We start from the raw sequence: 21784 nt of genomic DNA, 5'->3' as shown, positions 1-21784 counted from the left end.
TAACTTTTAAATCAACAATTGGAATGTAGAAAAGTCACATCACTCTTTGAGGTATTTTAATGGAGTCTTGTGGCAAATAGAGAACTGTGATCTCAAATCTTGACATGTAAAAAGCTTTTCAGTTCAGTGTTAAACTTAAGAGAAGATTTCAGAATCTGCTTCATGCTCTTTTACTTAGTTGTAGATTGTCAGTCCGTGGTATCACAGTGGTTTTTATTTTTGGAGGTCCAGTGCCACATTGCAAAATGGCTCACAATTCATAGGGGAGACACAGAGCTGCTATGTAATTATCTAAGAATACTGATCTGTAGTAATGCTATAAATACTTATGTGACCAGGTCAGCAAAATGAAGTTGCTGTGTTTTGGGTTATTAGACTTTCCTGTCTGAATGTATTAAACTAGCTTGATAGGAGACTGTTGGAAAAACAGGCAGAAAAGCAACACAATGGATCTGGATAAGCAATCTCCCAACAAATAATTACCTCAGACAACAACCTACTTTCAAGCCCAGATCTGCAAGACTGCTTTGCCAGAGCTGGGAACTAACAGATCAAAAGGCTATAAGAAGTTACAAAGGCCTAAATCCACAAAGGGAATTAGTTGTTGCCCAGTGGAATTAACAAACACAATTTAGGCATTCAGACTCCCTATACAATACATGGGGAGAAAGTCGGTGCCTAAGAATGGGATTCATAGAAGAGAGCATGTGAGTGGGGAAGCTAAGTGAGGTGGCCAATAGAAAATGCAAAGGAGAGAGGTGGGGCCTGAACTCGGCTCTTGCCCTAATGCTGGGCTAGGAGGAGGTGCCTATTTCTGCTTGGGATTCACACCTGTGCACCCTCTCCTGGAATTAGGCACCTAAACCAGCTCAGTACTTTCTCATGGGAAAAAGTGTGTGTGTGTGTGTGGGGGGTGGTTATGGGAGAAAAAGAGCTCCCATGTCATTACAGCCAAGAGCCTGGTTGTTAGGGCACTCATGGGCGGGGGGGGGTGGAATAGGAGACCTGTTTTCAAATCCCTGCTGTGCCTGATCTGGAGCTCAGAATTGGGTCTCCCATATGCCAGGTGAGTGCTCTGACTAACAGGCTATAGAGTCAATCTCTGACCCACTGATTGATACAAAGTGGGAACATCTGGAGAAGTCAGAGGTGTGGGTTAGCCTAGGGACTGTGACAACTCAGATCTGGTTAGAGGGAGGGTCAGAATTACAGGGCTGCATGTGATTTTAGTTTCTGATAGTCCTTTGGTTCTGTGAGGTAAAACAACATTTTAGATTAGAACTGCATGTCCCAGAGAGCAGGAGTGGAACCTCCCAACCCAAAGTCAATGGCATATGACAAAGAAAACTTGGAAGAAAATGGAATGTCACTGCATCTGAAAGAATAATGAGAACTATTTTGTAAAAAATAAAAATTCAGTAGCATTGTTTTAAAATCATTCAAATGCAGCGCTTGCTTAGCCAAGAGGTTATTAGAAATAAAATATCAAGGAAATTAGTAGTAGATATACTTGAATACAAAGTTAATTAGTTTCATTTCTATGATGTTAATTATTAAAAGTAATTAGCCCTGAGGTACTTAAGAAAGGGCCCTCACTAAATGTTTTTTAATGTAACATAAAGACTTAAGTTTTGCTTCCAGCAGAGCTCAAGTATAAACCCTTTAAAAATGTACAGTGCCTCAGGATATTTGCATAATAAGGCATATTATAAATGAGATACCTCCAAATTCTGCCCTCCTAGTATTATGATTCTCAATTCTGGAGCTGACATTACTCTTCCTATCCAGGATAGATCAGGAAAACTAAAACATTAGCAATAGCATGAGATTTCTGAATCAAAGCCTGTCTGGAGGCACAATTGAAGGAGAACACCTAATTGTCTGATGTCAGAACTTTATCATCCTTTGCCCTTAAAGCACATAACTTTATTAATATGGAATTTAATTACAGGCAAGGCATAGATTAACAATTTAATTATTTAATCTCTACAGCAGCAGCTTCCCCAAGGTGCTGTGGGATTGTTCAGTGAATTAGGGGTGAAACATGCAGCCTGTGATGAGAGCTGAGAAAATCTTTTGCAGACATTTATTCAGCTTTCTGGAAGATGGCTGTGATTTCCTCAGATTTATTTTTCCATTTGACAAATGGCTTTACAGTATCTTTCCTCGGTTGATTAGTTGCAAATATTCTAAACTCAAATTCTGTTGTTTAGTTGTAATTGGACAGATTAAGTCACATTGTATTGTTTGTTTCCCTGGCTGGATGAGTGTGCATGGATTTGCAGCACAAGGAGTAAAAATTCCCCTCAGAATTAGCTTTCTGAAATTATTTATGCTAGTAAACTGGATTTCTCTAAAGTTAGATGAAGTTTTTCAGATGAAACTTTCTTTTGCCAAAAAAATGCAGATTCAGGAAGATTGAAACATTTTGCAAATTTGTGTCAAATTCACTGAATTGTTTGGGGGCAATTACCCCCCCCCCCAACAAACTAGCAAAAAAATCAAAACCTTTTTATTTTTCAATTCAAAATGATATTTTGTTTTTAATTGTACTTCACTTTTATTTAAAAATGGTAAAGAACCCCCTTAAAAATTCAATGCCCTCCCACCTCCCCCTTGTGTCACTTGACCTGAAACAATCTATCTGACTTTCTTTCTTAAACACTTTTTCAGTTGGGACACCAACCTGAAAAACCAGTTATTCTTACAGTTCTAGATCCCTCAAATATTTGCAGAAAATGCCCACAAATGTGTCACAAAGATGGTTGAAGTGAATGTGTTTAAACATATGAATATTTACAAAAAAAATTGCATTCATTGTTCTGCCCGCAAAGTCATCCCTGGTACGACATAGGGCAGTTAATGGTATAAGTTAATGCTGCTCCTTGCATCATTAACACCTGATCCATGGTTTACTCCTCTTTCCATAGGAAAGCAGCATGTAGCTGCAGTGAGAGAACTAAACGCAGGATGTGAAGATGCCTGCATTTAACATTATAAAGGATGTACAGATCTGTGACAATTAATGTAAACCATTATCTGTTGTCACAGATTTATTATTCTCCAAAGATACATGCTGTATAAATTACACTCTTTGGTCTGTGCTCCCAGTACGAGACTTACAGGGAACAGCCCAAGCTTAACTTTCCAAATCGGTTGCCTCCAGTGGGGTGGCGGGGGTTGGGGGAGAGAGAGAGAGAGGTGGAGTACTATGCAATCGAACAATAACAACTAATGGTGACTCCAACTCTTAGGGCATGTCTACACTTACCTCCGGAGTGATTGATCCAGCGGGGGTCGATTTATCGCATCTAGTGAAGATGCGATAAATCAACCGCTGAGCGCTCTCCCGTCGACTCCAGTTACTCCGTGGGAGTGAGAAGTGCGGGCGAAGTCAATGGGGGAGTGCCAGCAGTCAACCTACCACAGTGAAGACACCGCAGTAAGTAGATCTAAGTACGTCAACTTCAGTTACGTTATTCATGTAGCTGAAGTTGCGTAACTTAGATCCATCTCCCCACCACACCCCCAGCGTAGACCAGGCCTTAGTTCTTTGAGTGATGGTCCCTATGTCTATTCCACTTCAGGAGCGCATGTGCTCCATTCACCTGAGACTGGTAGATTTTTGCTAGCAATGCACATTGGTTTTGCGCCTGTGCTTTCTCCTCCTCGTGCTTCAAACCGAGGGTGTAAGTGGCAGTGCGGACTGACTGCCTCTCCAGTTCCTTTCCACCACAGTGGTCTGAGACAGAACCTCTTTGGTACCTGCACCGTTAGGTAGCTGCTTCTTTTAAACTGTAGTTAGTTGCCAATAGTTGTAAACCTGTTTTTAGATAGTGCAGTTTAGGAGTCATGGGAGCTTGGGATCCCTCCCAACCCGAACAGCCCCTTGTATGGGCTGTCTAGTATGTCCAGGATCCCTGGATTTAAAAAGTGCATGGCTTGCTCCCCTGGGCTTTTCCAATCAGCGACAATCACAACTCATGCCTCTATTGCTTGATTCATTAGAACCCCCTTGTGAAGCGGTCTGCGCCCCACAGGGCACCACCTAGTGCTCAGAGGAGGATGACAGGCACTGTTCTGTGACTGGCCCTCTGAGTGGGCCACAAGTTGCATCCACCCCTTCCGGGGTATGTGAAGAGTGCCACAAAGTATAGTTCTGCAGCCCAGCTGGGGGCATCAGGCTTCACCTGGCCAAAGTCCCTGAGTCAGGACTCTCTGGGATATGGAGGTCTTCCTTATAAGTCTCTGGTGTCAGACATAGGCTTTTTTCCTCCAGCCCTATCAGGAGCAGGGTGTATGGGTACGGGAACTTGATCCCACCCTCTGTATGAGGTTCTAATTCAGGGCCCAGAGGCAGGCAGCTGAGTCCTGCACTCTGGAGTGCTATGCAACTGTCTCCCTGGATCACTTCCTAACAGTCTCCAAGAGAAAACCGGTAAAGAAAATAAGCCAAAGAAGATGTCTCTGACCTTGCAAATGTCCAGAGTCCTTTTCTCTTAGCAGGGAAAGATGTGTCAGGGGCCCTGGCAGCTGGGCCTCCCAAAATTCTCCTTTTGCAGAGCTTCAGAGTGCAGGTCTGCTCACCTTCACTGGCTGCTGCAGGCGAGCTACTCTCTGCTTCCCTTTTCAGCTCCTCCTGCAGCCTGTGGATGTCCACATCCAAGAAGAGATCCTCATCTCTGACATCCACTAAGTCAGGTGAGACACTGCACCCCAGTATGAGAGCTTCAGGAGCTTGCAAGGAACATGGTACTGGTTTCCTGGCACCAAAGGGCAACAGCACCCTGAAAACAGCTTTCTAACTGAAAAAGTAGGACCATCCACAACACTGGCAAAGGGAAAAAGGCAGAAGACATCTTCTACGCTGTCAGTAGCAACACAGAGTGAGAAGAAGTCATCAATAATGAAGACCACGGCAAGAAACAAGGGGGAACAAGGTCCATCCCTCTTTTACTGCTTCTGTGCAATCTCAAACTGGTGCATTTGCTACCCAATCACTTGTTCAGCAGCGCACCTTCCACGGGTGCACAACACATTATAGCAGAGATCCTTAGCAGATGTTTCTCTAAGGACCAGGAGTGGGAACTATCTGACTTAGTGGTGAGGAGAATGCGGTGGGCATTCCCATCTTGGGATCTGTTTGCATCTCAACAGAACAAGAAATGCCTGACCTCCTGCTCCAGGCCACAACTCCAGAGGGCACACACGTCTAGTTTGATGGTCAGGACAGAGGATGTACATGTTTCCTCTGATCCTTCTCTTACCTCAAGTTCTGAAGAAGATCAAAGAAGATGAAATGTCAGCAATCGTGATTGCTCCCCAATGGCCCCGATAGTTCTGATGTCCAAGCATTCTCAAGATGTCCTTGTGCATCCATATTTGGCTTTTCCCAGACCTGTTGATTCAGACAGAAGCAAATACCCCAACCCTGCATCCCTCCATCTAACAGTGTTGGGTATGGTGGATGTAGCACAAATCCCTGATTAGAAACACAGAAATGTACACATGAAGCCATGATGGCTGGCTGACTTTTGTATTGCAGAGAGAGAAGAAAAACATCGTAACCACTATCTAACAACAGAGTCAACATAAGCAACTGCTTAAGAAACTATAACTGCAAAATTCACATAAACAGATTCAAAATCTGCTTGATACATTCAAATATATCACATCTGTCTTCTCCCCAGAAATATAATGGGCACAGCGCTGTCAGACATACTTGTGGCAGAACAATCCAAGGTCCAATTACAAATCAGATCTTTCAGGTGGCTAGTGTTTTCTTTCTGGATAGTGTCTGCCAACATTTTGAACACTCCCCTGAGGAAGTGGGGTGTCTGCAGCAATGTCTGACTCATGTGTTCCCTCAGATGATGCCAGTTGTTCAGCACAGCTGCTTTCTGTATAATGTTATTGGTTGTTGCATCAAGCTGGGGCACAAATAGCGTCTCCCTAACTGTTGCTTTTTTTGTCAGACATGGAGTCACCAACAAATCTCGCAATTGGTCAGTGTGCCGTTTGCAAAACATATTTGGTGCCACTTGTACTGTGTAGGACAAAGGACTCATTTGTGCACTAACAATTGATGAAAGCCGTGTACTGGGTCCCCAGTAATCATGCACCAGTACTGTTTGACCCACTTGTAGCTGATGAGGTGCCCTGGTCCTTCTCACCTTCACTTGACGTATTATTTCTGGCTTATATCTGACTTTAATAAGCCCAAGTGTGACCTGAGATTTTGGCTCACAAACAGCATTGGCATGTGTTGCATTTTGATATGCTAGCAAAAAATGTACCAGCTTTTGCTGTAGTGACCCCTTCTCATCTGCCAAGAATTGCAGGGCTTGCTTAAAAGAATTATATAAACCTTTAAACAAAGCCATTTATGGCTGGATGGTAAGGTGCAGAGGTAATATATCTAATAACATTTTTCTTTATGAACTGCTGAAAATCTTCTGAACGAAACAGAGAACCCCTTTCACTCTCAACTTATTCTGGTGGTCCAGTTCTGGCAAACAAACGTTGACGTTCTATACTGTCTGTGCAGCTGTGGTGGTTTTCATGCAAAAAACTTCCAGCCATTTGGAATGGGCAGCTACAACTACTAGATACATCATACCCAAAAATGGTCTGGCAAAATCAAAATGCAGACATTACCAGGAAGTTGATGGCCATTCCCAAGAGTGTAATGGTGCTGGTTTAGGCACGCGCTGTACCTGTTGGCATCCTAAACATTCTTTAGCAAGCTGCTCTATTTCTTGGTCAATGCCTGGCCACCATACAAAACTGGCAAGTGCCATCATTTTTGCTACCCCTAAGAGACCTAAATGAATCTCATCTAATACTCTTGTGCCCAGTTTACTAGGTAAAATAACACAAATTCCCCACGTGACATACCCTTGATGTATGGTAAGCTCACCTTTGCATGTGTAAAAAGGTGCCAGCTTCGGGCAGTCAGTATATTTCCAGCTCTTCAAAGCTGGCTTCATAAACCTGAGCTAGTGTGGGATCCCTCTTGGTTTCTTGCTCAATCAAACTACGATTCACTCAGGAGCACTTGATCTGAAACACATTGACAGATTTGATAGATCCTGTCTCTATTACAGGCCGCCCTTCAACTAGCACAGGCAGGCGGGGGAGCCCATCTGTATTTGTGTGCACGTCTTTTCTTTTGAATTTGATGTCATAGATGTAACCAGAAGAGAGCCCAGCATTGCATTCATGCTGCTGTTGTTACAGAAGCTCCATTCCTTGGATGAAGCATGACTATTAATGGTCAGTGGTTGGTGACAAGGGTGAATTTCCTCCCATATAGATACTGGTTGAATTTCTTCACACCCCATTCCAAATTTAAATCCTCCTTGTCTATTTGTGCATAGTTATGTTCTGCTGCTGTGAGAGATTTAAGGCAAACGCTATGGCTCTCTCACTGCCACCTGGCATGGAGTGCAATATAACCACCCCAATTCCATGGGATGAAGCTTCACATGGTAACTTGATAGGCAAGGATGGGTTAAGGTGTGTAAGCACACTTTCTCAAGGACCTACTGCTTTGCTTCCAGGAAAGCTTTTTGACACTCACATGACCATACCCACTTTTGACCAGTCTGCAGTAAACAATTAAGCGGATGCAATACAGTACTATACTTGGTACAGATTGGCTATAGTCATTGATAAATCCGAGAAATGATCTAAGTTGTGACACATCCTTTAGCAGTGGAGCTTTCAGAACTGCTTTAATCGTCTCCTGAGATTTATGTAGGCCTTATGCATCAATAATGTGCTCACAGTAAGCTATCGAGTCCTTGAAATATTCACATTTTATGTGATTGGCTCATAAGCCATATTCTTCAAGATGTTTTAATATGCTTTTCAGGGTTTCCAGATGATGTTCTTCACTTCCACCAGTCACAATAATGTCATCCAAATAACACTCTGTTCTGAGAATACCTTGCAAAACCTGGTCCATTGCCACATAGCAGGAGCTGAAGCAATACCAAACACTAGTCTGTGGTACTGATACATACCCTTTTGATTGTGAGGTTTGCCTTAGACTCTCCTTCAATTCCATTCGTAGGTAGGCCTGTGACAAACCCATTTTGCTGAATCATTGCCCCTCCCAGTGTAGCAAAAATGTCCTCAATTCAAGGAAGGGGGCATTTTTCAAGTCAGTACAGGGTTTACGGTGACCTTAAAATCTCCACATACCCTTACTGCATCAAGTTTAACATTTGGGACGATAGGAGTAGAATACTGTAAGGCAGTGGTTTTCAACCGGTGGTCCGTGACCCCCTGGGGGTCTGCAGACTGTCTAAGGGTTCTGTGAAAAATTGCCATTACCATAGAACAGTGGTTTTCAATCTGTGGTCCATGGACCCCTGGGGGTCCGCAGACTATGTCTAAGATTTCCAAAGGGGTTCTGACCTCCATCTGAAACTTTTTAGGGGTCCACAAATGAAAAAAGGTGTTCCATTGCTGAAAGGGCAGGTCAACCTCTGTGAAATTTGGGCTGCACTTCTCAGCTAGGATTATTTTAGCCTTTATGTGTTTTAGAGTTCCTATGTCCTTCTTGCAGGTTCCCAGTGCCTGACATAGTATCCCTTCCAGCTGTTGTTCAACTGTTTTCATGAGGTCTTCTGAAAGTGACTGCAGCATCTTTATAGATTTCCCATCCAGAGTAATGATTGTATAACCATTCATGGCCTCACAGAGCCAGTCCCCACTTCTCAATGACATAAGTCTGATAAACAGTGCTTATTGTTGTACTCCACACTCACTTGCATCACTCCAATTGGCACTCTTTTTTCAGCAACATTAATGTCCCCTTCAGTTTGGTATTTTTAAAAGTTTCCATATTCCAGACGTGAGATAACAGACACTGCGGCACCTGTTTGAGCACTTTTCCCACCACCCAGGATGTCAACTAGATTGCTGACTTGTCATTTTTAATCAGACTATATATATCCAGGCTGGCTACTCCACTCTCATGCTCTGTGTCACTATTTCCTCTGTTTACAGACTATACACTAATAGTCCATTTCAATTTGCATCTTTGGTCTCCTCCATATTAATCTTAGTGTGACAAACAGCTTGGATAGGATCTTTTTTATTACAGCTTCTGCAATATGCATCTTTGAATCAGCAATCAGGAGTGTGAAACCCTTTTCTGCACTAATAACGTGTCTGTCTGCTGAGTGGACCAGATCTTGCCTTGGGTTGCAGATAGTTTATTCATTCCCACTTCCGTTTTAGCTGCGGTATGCAATTCTGTTGCATCCCTTGCTGCAGTTTTCAGCCTTACTCCAATTTCTACTGCATGTTTAAAGATAAGATTTTCCTCAATTAAGAGCCTCTTCTGTATGCTTTCATTAAGCAGTCCACACACAAATCTGCCACGTAGGGCTTTGTTAAGCCCATCCTTAAAAGCACTATGTTGTGATAACCTTTTAAACTCTGTCACAAAGGCAGAAATAGATTCACTTTCAAGTTGATTTCTCTTATGAAACCTGAATCTTTGTGCTATAATCAGGGGCTTGGGTGCCAAGTGCTCTTGAACGGTTTGCATTATCTCTTTAAAGGTTTTGCTTGCTGGTTTCTCTGGGGCAATCAGACTGCCTATTAAACTGTTACGTTTTTCCTCTTATCACACACAATAATGCTGCTACATGTTTTTCTGGTGGAAGTGCATTTACTTCAGACTACAGCTCCAGCCTCTCTCTATATGTGAGCCAGTCCTCAATGGCAGTGTTGAAGGCCTTCATATTTCCAGTACAGCCTTCTATTTGACCTCGCTGCTGTTAGTTTAGTACTTCGGAGTAGTCACAGTTATAGGAGACTCCTCTCCCCACGCAGGGCTGCAAGCAATGTCAGACATTGTTTTGCTCCTTTGATGCATAGAATGTTCTTGAAATCCTCATTGCCAGTTGCTCTGTATGGCAGAAACAGCATGAGTCCCTGATTTAGAAACACATTCATGTACACATGGTTTGAACCATGATGGCTGACTACATCTTGTACTGCAGAGAGAGAAGAAAAACATAGTAACCGCTATATAACAACAGATTCAACATAAGCAACTGCTTAAGAAACTATAACTGCAAATTCACATAAACAGATTCAACCCTCTGCTCAATTCATTCAAATATACTTACACAGCATGGAAAAGATTTTCTACCTGGTGCCAGCATTCATAGATTCATAGATTCATAGATATTTAGGTCAGAAGGGACCATTATGATCATCTAGTCTGACCTCCTGCACAATGCAGGCCAAAGAATTTCACCCACCACTCCTAAAAAAGACCTCACACCTATATCTGTGCTATTGAAGTCCTCAAATTGTAGTTTGAAGACCTCAAGGAGCAGAGAATCCTCCAGCAAGTGACCCGTGCCCCATGCTACAGAGGAAGGCGAAAAACCTCCAGGGCCTTCCAATCTGCCCTGGAGGAAAATTCCTTCCCGACCCCAAATATGGCGATCAGCTAAACCCTGAGCATATGGGCAAGATTCATCTGCCAGATACTACAGAAAATTCTTTCCCGGGTAACTTGGATCTTACCCCATCTAAAAACCCATCACAGGCCATTGGGCCTATTTATTGTGGGATACCCCCAGAGGATGCTGAGATCCCTACTATTATAGACTACCTCCTCCTTCTAAAAATGTTGGGATTGTCTCTCAGTTCCTTGCGGGTGCACTTGGCAGCTGTTAGTGCCTTTCACTCTCCAGTGGATAGCCATATGGTCTTTGCCCATCCTACTACTAGTTTCTGAAGGGACTTGTCAGAATCTTTCCTCCACTGCTGATGTTTAGCACAATATGGGACCTCAATCTTGTCCTATTGGGTTTAATGAACTCTCCATTCAAACGGTTAGCATCATGTGCCTTTGCTCATCTATCTATAAAGTTTGCCTTTCTGGTTTCAGTCACCTCAGCCAGAATAGTAAGTAAGCTGGGGCCCTTATAGTGGACCTAAATATGGAATTCCACAAGGAGAAAGTTTCCATGAGATTACACCCCAAATTCATTCAAAAATAATCTCAGAATTTCTTTAAAACGAGGTCATACACTCACCAATTTTCTATTCAAAGCCACATGTTACCAGAGAGGGCAGGAAACTACACTGTTGAGCCCTGACATTATACCTGCAAAGGACAAAACCCTTCAGGAAATCTCTTGACCGTTTTGCCTCCTTTGCTGAGTGTATGACAGGGGAAATAATCTCCACACAAAGACTTTTCAAATGGCGTTTGGGCTACATTTTGCTTTGTTATGAGCTAATAGTGACTCTTCCCCTACAAGGTTTGAGGCCCCACTTGACTAGAAGCTAGGCTGCATCTGTAGCGTAATTTGAGATGCCCCTCTTCTGGGGATCCACAGGGGGCTGCAGCATGAGGCTCCATGCACAGTTTTGTAAAACATTATGTCATGATACAAACTTCTGTAGTAGACATTCTTCAGCAGAGCAGTCCGCCTGAAACAGCATTGGCATCAGCACTGGACTCAGGCTGGGGTGCACGCTTTCAGGACTTCACGGCAAATAGGCCCTCCAGGAGGCAACCCCTACATCAACATATTAGAGCTCAGAGTAGTCAGTTTCACTGCCATCACTTCCCATATCAAGAGACACCCAATCAGAATAATGGTGGACAACAGAGCAGCAATATATTATATCAACCAATGAGGAGGAGCAAGACCCCAGTCCTATGCACAGAGTCCATAAGACTATGGAACTGGTGCGTATCTCACTGCATCCTGATCTCGTGGTTTGTCTACCAAGGTTGCAGAACACAGTAGTCGATTCCCTGAGCAGGCATTTCTGTCTGGGGGGAGCATGGCTGCAACTCAATGGGAGATATCCTAGCCACTCCTAGGCATCATATATTGCTATATGCTTATTTCCAACGCCATCACTACGCAAGGTTCTGAACAAGCTGAAACAGGAGAAATTAGTAACCAGCCTCATAGCGCTGTTGTGCCAAGACAGTCATGGTTCCCAGAGCTGATTTGCATGGCTCTGCAGCCACCTTTCCACCTTTCTCTAACATTGGATCTCCTTACCCAGCAGTTGAGATTCACCACCCAGCCCAGCTTCTCAGTGCTTTACCTCAAGCACTGAGGCTACACGTGGCTCACTGGCATAGAACTGGCTTGCTCAGCAGAAGTATAAAGAGTACTGCTCTAGAGCAGGAAATCCACTATGAGGAAAACCTTCCTACAGAAGTGGAAACATTTTCAAGTTTGGTGCAGCCATCAGTCTGCACCTCCTCTTGAGTCTTGTGCATCACATATTCTCAATTACCTACTGAATTTAAAAACCACAGGATTGTCACTGAGCTGAATCCACGTTCATCTGGCTGCTTTTACAGCCTTTCACCTCCTTATTGAAGGTTTTTCAGTCTTTGCTCACCTGACCACCATGAGGTTTGCTAATGGCCTGTTCAACCTTTTTTCTCCTGTCAAAGAACCTACTCCACCATGGAACCTCAATTTCATTCTTAATAAGCTGAGTAAACCACTGTTTGAGCATCTGGGCAGTTGTTCCCACCTTCGTCTGTCCCTCAGGACCTCATTCCTCACAGCCATCACCTCAGCCAGGAGGGTTGGGGAGCTGGGAGCTCTTATGGATGACCCACCATGCATGGCATTCTATTGGGACAATGTGACATTACATCCCTGTCTTCATTTCATACCTAAAATTTCTTCAGAATTCCCCATTCATCAGGACATACATCATGTGTTATCCCAAGGCTCACTCTGTGAGAGAAGCAGCAACCCTTCGTACACTAGGTGTAAGAAGAGCTCTTGCTTTTTACCTTGACAGGACTAAGCACTTTAGGGCTTGCCCTAGACTTTTCATCTCGATCACAGAACAAATCTGATCTGATCTCCACTCAAAGACTGTCTAAATGGGTTTTGGGGTTCATCTTAACCTGTTACAATGTCTTGGGGGTGCATCCCCCTCCCAGGATGATTTCTTATTCTGCTAGGATCCAGTCAACCTCTCTGACCCTACTAAAAACATCCATCTCAGTTATTTGCTATCTGATCTTCAGTGCGCACCTTTTTCCAGCACTACTCTCTCACACTTGCTTTCAGAGCCAACACAACTTTCGGTGATGCTGTTCTACAGTCTGTAGGGAATCTGCCTCCTCAGTATTGAGGTACTTCATGGGAATCAAATGGAGCACCCAGAGGGACAATAACTCAAAGGAGGAGGAGAGGTTACATATCTTGTACAGTAATTGGAGTTCTTGAAGAAGTTTTGTCCCTATGAGTGCTCCACTCCCCACCTTCTTTCACTTCTGCCTCAGAATCTCTTTCTCTCTGGACTTTGTGGTTGAGAAGGAACTGGAGTGGCAGCAGGACCACTTCCCCATGAAAATCCTTGCAGAGCAGCACAAGGATATACAGGGCATAGGCGCAGATTCACAGACACCACTGATAAAAATCTCTGATCAAGAGTGCATGGGCGCATGCATGTCCTGAAGTGGAGCACCCATAGGGACCACACATCTCGAAGAACTCCAGTTACTGCACAAGGTAAGTGACCTCTCCTTATCTCTACAGTAATTGGAGTTCTTCAACATGTGTGGTCCCTATTTGTATTCCACTACCCATCCTCCTGCTCCTCTCCTGTGGAGCCTTATCCTACAGCCATTCACAGTAGAAAAGTAACTGGAGAGGTCACACTGCCACTTATTCGCTCAGTTCAAAGCATGAGGAGTAGAGGGGTGCAAGCACAGACCAATGGACACTGCTAGCAAAAATCTTCCATCTCAGCGCATGGAGCACATGCACACCTTAAGTGGAATACAGATAGGACCACACATCTCAAAGAACTCCAGTTACTGCACAGGTAAGTAACCTTTCTTTCCTTTTATATTGCTGACAGTGGAAGAGTTCATGGAGGGGTTGCTATTCTGTCCCAGATGTTTGCTGTGACACTTTTACCCTGTGCTTTCTATGCAGTTAGTGTATTGATTGTGTGCTTTTTGTTTTTAGAAAGTTGTGGGAGTTGCTGAAGAAATTCTTGTCACTTGAAGATAATGAATCGTCAGACAATTCAGAAGAACATGTAGGAAGATAAATTGTAGATGCCTTGATGGTATACTTGACACCTTGAAACCATGCAAATGAAATCCAAATATGAAAAACTGATGCTGAGTCTCAGAATTAAGTATAATAATGCAACTTCAGAAATAGAAATGCATGCCATTTTTTACACAAATTATCATGGTTTGGTATTCTGTATATATAGAAAGAGATTACTGTATACTATCTAGAAAATGCCCTGAATTAGTAATAGCAATTGTTTAAGTAACTATGCCTTTTCCATGCAGCTTTCAATAGAAGCCGCCCTCGCTTCGTGATGGAACCTTTATTATGCAAGTGGCAGAAGTTATTAATTAAAATCCCAGGATGGAACTCACAACTAACAGCTATTCAAGTAAATGGAAGCTGCAGCTTCTAAATAAGATCTATTTATATCACTGTGTGCAAACACTTTCTTGCAAGTACTGCATACAGGACTTGATTTGGACTGGTATACAGTGGTATGGCATACTGGCACCTCTCCCGGAAGCCCTTCTTGTTCTTCAGAATCTCAGCTTCCGTCTTAGAAAAGTAAATGTCTAGCTGTTACAATTGCAATAAAACCCTTGAAAACACAAACCAAGTATATGTGAAGCAGCAGTGTCTGCCTGAATTTGCAGAGTGCCTGTAAAGCTAGCTCCGAAGTGTGTATTGCCCCATTCATCTCAAAGAGGTGTTAATTCAGATGCCAGTAATGATATTTTAAATGTCAACATTGTTTATTATTTCATGGCTCATCAGAGTATGTAAGAAAAAATAGAGGAAGGAAGGAAGACTGATATTATGAAGATTTGCACAGACTACTGCAAGTAGCAGCTCCTTTTTTGCCATGCAACAAGGGGGAGAATACCCCTACTAATTATTTTCCCCAATCAAAAAGGAGCCAAAATCCAGGGAGAGTAGGGGGACATTCATACTCCACCCAGGCTATGTCTACATTGCACAGGTAAATAACCCCTGACTGGCCCCTGGGTCTGAGCAGCCAGGTAAGCTTAGCCTGGACATGAGTGTCCCCACTGTGTCTGCCAATGTGTGTCTATGGGCATATCCCATAGTTCTTTCTGCTGAGGTGCTCTAAAATTCTTTCCCAGTTAGTTGTCAATTGTCCAGTCTGGGAAATATACTGGAGGACTGTCAGAACTTGAGTGATTTTAGCCACTGACGTCTAACCTGCACACCCAGCTGGGTAAGATAACCTGAAATTAAAGCTAGGTCACAGGTTTTTTTTTTAATATGGATGGTAGGTTCAGGCTAAAACCTTTGTGCAGTGCAGAAGTACCCTGAGAGAAAACCAAGCCAGGGAGGCTAGCAGAGCCTCTGGGTGTATTTGAATCCCCCAGTAAGGTGAAGCTAAACTCAAGAGGCTCAGAGACCATGTACAATCAAACTTGGAACATATTGTGATAAAGTTCCTCCTCTAACTTGGTGGGTCCTGCGCTTATTGGTGGATTTTGCTCACCTCAGAGATTCACAGTAGCCCTCAGTTTGGCCACTTTCATGGCTCAAATCTGCCGTTCACTCAGATAACCTCATCACTGGCCAGAATGGGGAAAAAAGAGTAAGAACAATCCCCACAGTCTCTGCTGATCCACCGTGTGGGTCGGGGAACAGCCTAGAGAACTTCCCCTCCAGTGGAACCTTCTGTGTTGGATCAGGAGTTGGGAGATTTGGGGGCAACCCGGGCCCACCCTCTATCCTGGGTTCCAGCCCAGGGCCCTGTGGACTGCAGCTGTGTAGAGTGCCTTCTGGAACAGCTGTGCAACAGCTACAACTCCCTGGGCTACTTCCCCATGGCCTCCTCCCAACACCTTCTTTGTCCTCACCACAGGACCTTCCTCCTGATGTCTGTTAATGCCTGTACTCCTCAGTCCTCCAGCAGCACATCCTCTCACTCCCAGCTCCTTACGCACCCCTCACTAACTGGAGTGAGAGCCTTTTTAAACCAGGTGTCCTGAGTATCCTTAATTAATTCTAGCAGCTTCCCAATTGGCTACAGGTGTCCTAATTGGCCTGCCTGCCTTAATTAGTTCTAGAAAGTTCCTGAGTGTTCTGGAACAGTCCCTGTTACCTTACCCAGGGAAAAGGGACCTGCTTAACCTGGAACTAATGTATCTACCTTCAACCACTCTCTTGTAGCCATCTGGCCTGACCCTGACACAATATGCACAATCTGCTGAGTGCAGCCTCTCCTTTCGGCATCTGCAATGAGTAGAGCTTGGAAGAGCACATCTACCTTCTTTTTTTACAGGTCAATCTTTGACTCAGGCCCAAGAACAAAGTTTAGATAGATAACTGCACTCTACCATAATTCAAGGATATTTGGATCATGGGGTTTAGTTCAAACCTATCTCTAACTTGGCAGGAATGAAAGGCTATTTAAATTATTTTTCATCAGTGATTTGTTTTTAAACTTTATTTCACTAAATCACTGCATTAGTAAAATGTGATAAAGGTGGGCCAGGCATGGCACTGCAATATTTCACATTTAATGTAACATTTTCCATGGAGCTCACTTGGCAGCTTTAGTGACTACACATGTACACTTAACTGTGTAGAGCAATGTTTTTTTTAAAAAAAATCATTTACAGACCCCTAAAAATTTTTGAATGAAGGTGCAGACCCCTTTGGAAATCTTAGACATAGCCCTTCAGGGGTCCGCAGACCACAGGTTGAAAACCACTGCTCTATGTAATGACAACCTTTTGCAGACCCCAGTTGGTTTGCGGACCACAGGTTGAAAACCACCAGTGTTGATAGGTTTGAGGAGAAACGGTCAAAGGGACATTATACCCTAGTGTAGTGCCAAGTTTAGGAAGGCCCCAATATTTCTAGTAAAGCAAAATTGTTATGATTTTAATTGTTTTCCATTTTTAGAAAAATGTGGCAGGCTCTGAATTGCTGCCTGCCTGGCTGGCTGATATTTTCTGATGACTAATCTTCTTGTTGAAATAGTTAGTGCTGCAACAATATGCCTACATATGAAACAAGCATTTTCTGTTCTTCGGCTTCGCCTGTTCAGTTGTAGCATATCGTTCCAGTATATTAATAATTATTTTGTTGAGTCACTGATGTAACAGAGACTAGAGCATTACAGTTATTTTCTTCAAAGTCTGAGGGGGATCTTGGGTCTTTGTCCTTACAATTAGAAGTATCAAAACTTTTATATATTTGTATCACCTTGATCAAGACTTTGTGCTGCACACTGTATATACACATGGTAAAAGATATTTCCTACCTTGAAAAGTTTGCAATTAACATAGACAAGAAGAGCAAAGGAGGGAAAAAAGAAGTATTGTTATCCCCATTTAATATTTTTCCATTCAACATTTAGACCCTGGAACTCATTGTCACCGGATGTCACTGAGGCCAAGAAGTGAGCAAGATTCAGAGATATTGAATGTTTATATGGATTACAAGAATATCCAGTTTTTATAACTGTGAATGCTAAAAAAAAAAATCAGTTTTGGAAGGGATACAAAACCTCACGCTTCAGGGTTTAAACCAGTTTTTAACTCTTAGGGATTAGAATCGGAACTAAATATTGGGTAAACTATCTCACAGCTGTTTACTGTGGGGTTAATTTCACCTTTCTCTGAAACATCTGGTACAAGCTGCAGTTGGAGACAGGATACTGGACCAGCTGAATCATGAGGCTGATCCAATGTGGCAATTCCTATGTTCCATTTTACAGATGGGGAACTGGGAGAGATTAGTTGATTTGCCCAAGGTCACACAGGAAGTGTGTGTGCTGGCAGAGCAAGGAATTAAACACAGATCTTCTGAGGCCCAGTCTAGTGCCTTGACTACAAGGCCACCTTTCTTCCATACTTCATTCTTTCTGTATTTTTGCATGCATCTATCACTATAAAATAACTTGAAAAAAGGTAATAGGAGCTCTCCTCCTGCAGAAATTTAAACCTGAATGTAGGGAAAATGTTCTTCATCTCATTTTTGTTAGTAAAGTAAAACAATCAGTACATAAACTCTGATGTGCATTCTTGTATCTGTGTACCTAGGTATTCTATGAACTAGAATATGCATTTTGAACTTGCTAACTCTTACAGCAGATTAATAATTTTCTTCTTGTAATTCCCTATTTACTTTTAATGCATTTATGAAAAAATATGGGTGCTCCTAAGGTGTTGAAAGTATAATAATGTTTTGTGCTCACCTTTCAACGGAGACTCTCCAAGCAGTTTACAAACATTAATTAAGTTTCACAACACTTCCATGTTATAGATGGATAAACTGGGACAAACGGAAACTAAATAATGACTTTTCCAAGGTTACCTAGCAAGTCAGGGGCAAAATGGGCATGGAATTCTAGTCTAGTGAACAAAGTAGTTGTTTTCTTTTCTTTTGTTTTTAATAATCAAAATGCTAGACAGCATCTCATTTATAAGAGAAGCTGTCACTTAACCTGGTATTTATGGACACATTTAATCTTTACCTTCACTTTTTGTTAACATTTGTATACATAGTCAGCACAAGATGCTACCAAGGAATGTCCTCATTCTTTCGTGATCCTTATTGGGGATGCTTCCATTGATGTCCATGGACTCTGGATGAGGCCTTTAATCTCTTCTTATGAATCAATCCTCCCAGTCCCTCAGTCATTTTATTTTTCTTCTTAGAATATATCCTCTAGTTCAGGGGTCCCCAATGCAGTGCCTGCGGGCGCAATGGTGCCTGCTGGGGCAGTTGTGTGTGCCCGCAGGACACCGCCTGCTGAAATGCTGCCAAGAAGCGTTGCCGTTTCTCGGCGGCATTTCAGCGGCAACGCTTCTTGCCGCTGCCACTTCTTGGCGGTATTTCGGCGGCGGGGTGTCTGGCACCCGCCACAGTCTTCTGGGAATAGGAATATGCTGTTCCCACAGAAAGGTTAGGGACCACTGCCTAGTTTTTCCAACATACATATGGTAGTGCAGTGCCTTTCTGCTAAGATCGCCAACAAGGAGTGTCAAATGTGGTGGTTGTGGTGGTTTTTCTGTTGTGGATATGTATTCACTAAGAACTGGACTGGTAACCAACTAATTTCAGAAATATTTTGTATAACCTTTTTATATATTGTTACCATCCTTCTGCCCAGGCAGTGGTAAATCTGCTTGTAGAAGGAAGAGAAAGGCTTGTGGCTCATATAATACTCTCCTTCCATTTCTCAGATGCAGTAGGCCTAGGAAATTGTATTTTATTTGGCAGTTATGGCTGTTCTAGGGGAATCTAATTCCTCCCTCATCTGATGCTGGATGTCAAGCTAGAAGGCACACCACTATTTGAGAAGATAGAGTTTGACACTAGAAAATATTTTTCCTTTCAAAAAGGAGGGGGTCTGTTTTTGGCAGTGAGCAGACAAAGGAGGTGTCAGGGTTCCCTCCCCACTCTGAACTTTAGGGTACAGATGTGGGGACTGGCATGAAAGACCCCCCTAAGCTTATTTCTACCAGCTTAAGTTAAAACTTCCCCAAGGCACAAATTCTTTGCCCTTGGAGGGTATGCTGCCACCACCAAGTGATTTAACAAAGAATCAGGGAAAGGACCACTTGGAGTTCCTACTCCCCACTTAATATCCCCCCAACCCCCCAAAACCTCTTTCCTGGGGAGGCTTAAGAATAAACAAGATGAGCACAGAACAACCTTGGGTTTTTTTAGGACACTAAAAAAAAACAAACCCAATCAGATTCTAAAAGAAACAGAACTTTATTAGGAAGAAAAAAGGTAAAAGAAGCACCTCTGTAAAATTAGAATGGAAGATAATCTACAGGGCAATCAGATTCAAAAACACAGAGGATTTACCTCTGGGCCAAACTTTAAAGTTACAAAAAGAAAACCAGGAATACACCTTCCTCTCAGCACAGAGAAAATCACAAGCCAAAACAAAAATAAGCTAACACATTCCCTTGCTAGTACTTACTAATTCTAATGGAGTTGGACTGCTTGCTTTCTTGATCTGTGTCTGGCAAGCACACTGAACAGACAAAAACCTATCCCCACCCCCACCCCCACCCCCCAGATTTGAAAGTATCTTGTCCCCTTATTGGTCCTTTTGGTCAGGTGCCAGCCAGGTTACCTGAACTTTTTAACCCTTTACAGGTAAAAGGATTTTGTGCCTCTGGCCAGGAGGGATTTTATAGTACTGTATACGGGAAGGTTGTTACCCTTCCCTTTATATTTATGATAGGAGGTTTGGAAGGTGGAAATACACTGGTGATTTAAAGTTCTAGTGGACTTTATTTCCTTCAGAAGAAACCCCAAAAGGCTTAAAACGACCCCTAGTTCCCGCACTCTGGCATGAAGATGGATAAGCAACAGACTAGACTGTGATCGTTCTCTGTGTAAAATCCACATTATTATTATTAAAAACATTTGTGTAACATTTAATTTACAGGGTATTTTGCAAATCTAGATAAATTGCATTCCATCTCCTGAAAAAAAAATAGTCTAAATAGGACAAAGAAAATGTAAGACCCAGGACAACAGCTCAGCAGAAGGAGAGTGAGAGTATGATAATGAGTAGAATGGAAGAACAATTATGTGAAAAGGTGGATTTTAAGGAAGATTTAGAAGAGTAAGAAAGGCTGGGGAGTTTGGTGGATGGGGACAATATGTATGCTCCAGGCATAAAGGGCAGCATAGGCATGAAACCAAGAGTAAAGGATGATAGAGGAGTTAGATAAAAGTTCCCATCTGTGTCCCAGACCCAAACTTTCAGACAATCAGAGTAAATACCATCTCCGAAGAGTCCCTTGCAGGTCATAAACAAACCCCTGAATATGCTAGAACAGGACATTTTAGAAGTGTTTAGTAAGTTCTATATAGACAGCCACAACTTATTCTTTACCTTAATTCTGAGTCCATGTATTAATTTCAGTGGTCTTGGATATGAGATCCTCCTTTCCTAACATGCCTATGGCGTAAATGATACTAGCTAGTGAAGTACATGTTATTTTTAGAATACAAATTGTCTTATCACAAAATGAAGGCTTGAGATTTGATTTCACATGTGTTTTTAACTCCCATACAGCATGCCTTTTATTAGGTCTTCCTTCAACTGTATGATTAATGTTTTCTACTAGCAAACTCTCAAGGTCTCTTCAGAACTTTCCACTGAGTCCTTAAAATAGAATGTTACTCATTATGTTCAAGGAGAGCAGGCCTCTTAATTAGATTTGGAAGAGGTACTGTTTTTGTTTTTGTTAAACTGATAGAATTCTGTTTAACAGTAAAATTGCCATTTCCTTCTTAGATGTGTTGCTTTCCAGCACACTGATTTTCAATTATAAACAAAGTTTAAATATTATTTTATTCCTGATCCGTTTACTCATAAAAATTAATTGAAAAACTAAAAAGAGCGAGAAAACAACCTTTGGTACTACTAACGTGGTTTTCACAGTGCCATCTTGGCAACACTATGTCATATCTATGCATGCCTTCCCTTCCCTCCCATCTGCCACACTCTGACCACATCAAACTCTCCACAGGGTCTGTGCCTCCACACTGCATAAATGCCATTCACATTATAACATATAACTATAACATTAGTTATTTTTCTGATTCAACTTTTGTATATAGTCATTCTCTTCCTACCCCAAGCCTCTTGGATGCTCAGTGTTATACACAAAGACACAGTGAGCTAGCCTTAAATACAAGCAACACAAGTGAGAGCTTTGGTGACCGTTATATTGGCAGTCCTA

The 21784-nt window shown here is 42.5% G+C and overlaps 1 protein-coding gene across 2 annotated transcripts in view; it reads left to right on the top strand.

Annotated features, from left to right (window-relative positions):
* C3H6orf118 (chromosome 3 C6orf118 homolog) overlaps positions 1-14677 on the top strand; it is a 45416-nt gene extending 30739 nt beyond the window's left edge. The window contains exons 10-11 of one of the 2 annotated variants that reach the window (XM_073337879.1): positions 14004-14106; positions 14342-14677. In XM_073337879.1, coding sequence (XP_073193980.1) covers positions 14004-14088 — 85 coding nt within the window. In that variant the 3' untranslated portion in view covers positions 14089-14106; positions 14342-14677. Of the gene's footprint in view, positions 1-14003 lie in introns of both variants that reach the window. The other variant, XM_073337878.1, reaches the window with a different exon arrangement.
* Positions 14678-21784: the final 7107 nt, after the last annotated feature.

Source organism: Lepidochelys kempii, chromosome 3, assembly GCF_965140285.1.
Source record: "Lepidochelys kempii isolate rLepKem1 chromosome 3, rLepKem1.hap1, whole genome shotgun sequence".
NCBI classification, from domain to species: domain Eukaryota; kingdom Metazoa; phylum Chordata; order Testudines; family Cheloniidae; genus Lepidochelys; species Lepidochelys kempii.
The sequence above is the reverse complement of the archived record's forward strand: the minus strand, read 5'-3'. Positions and strand labels throughout refer to the sequence as shown.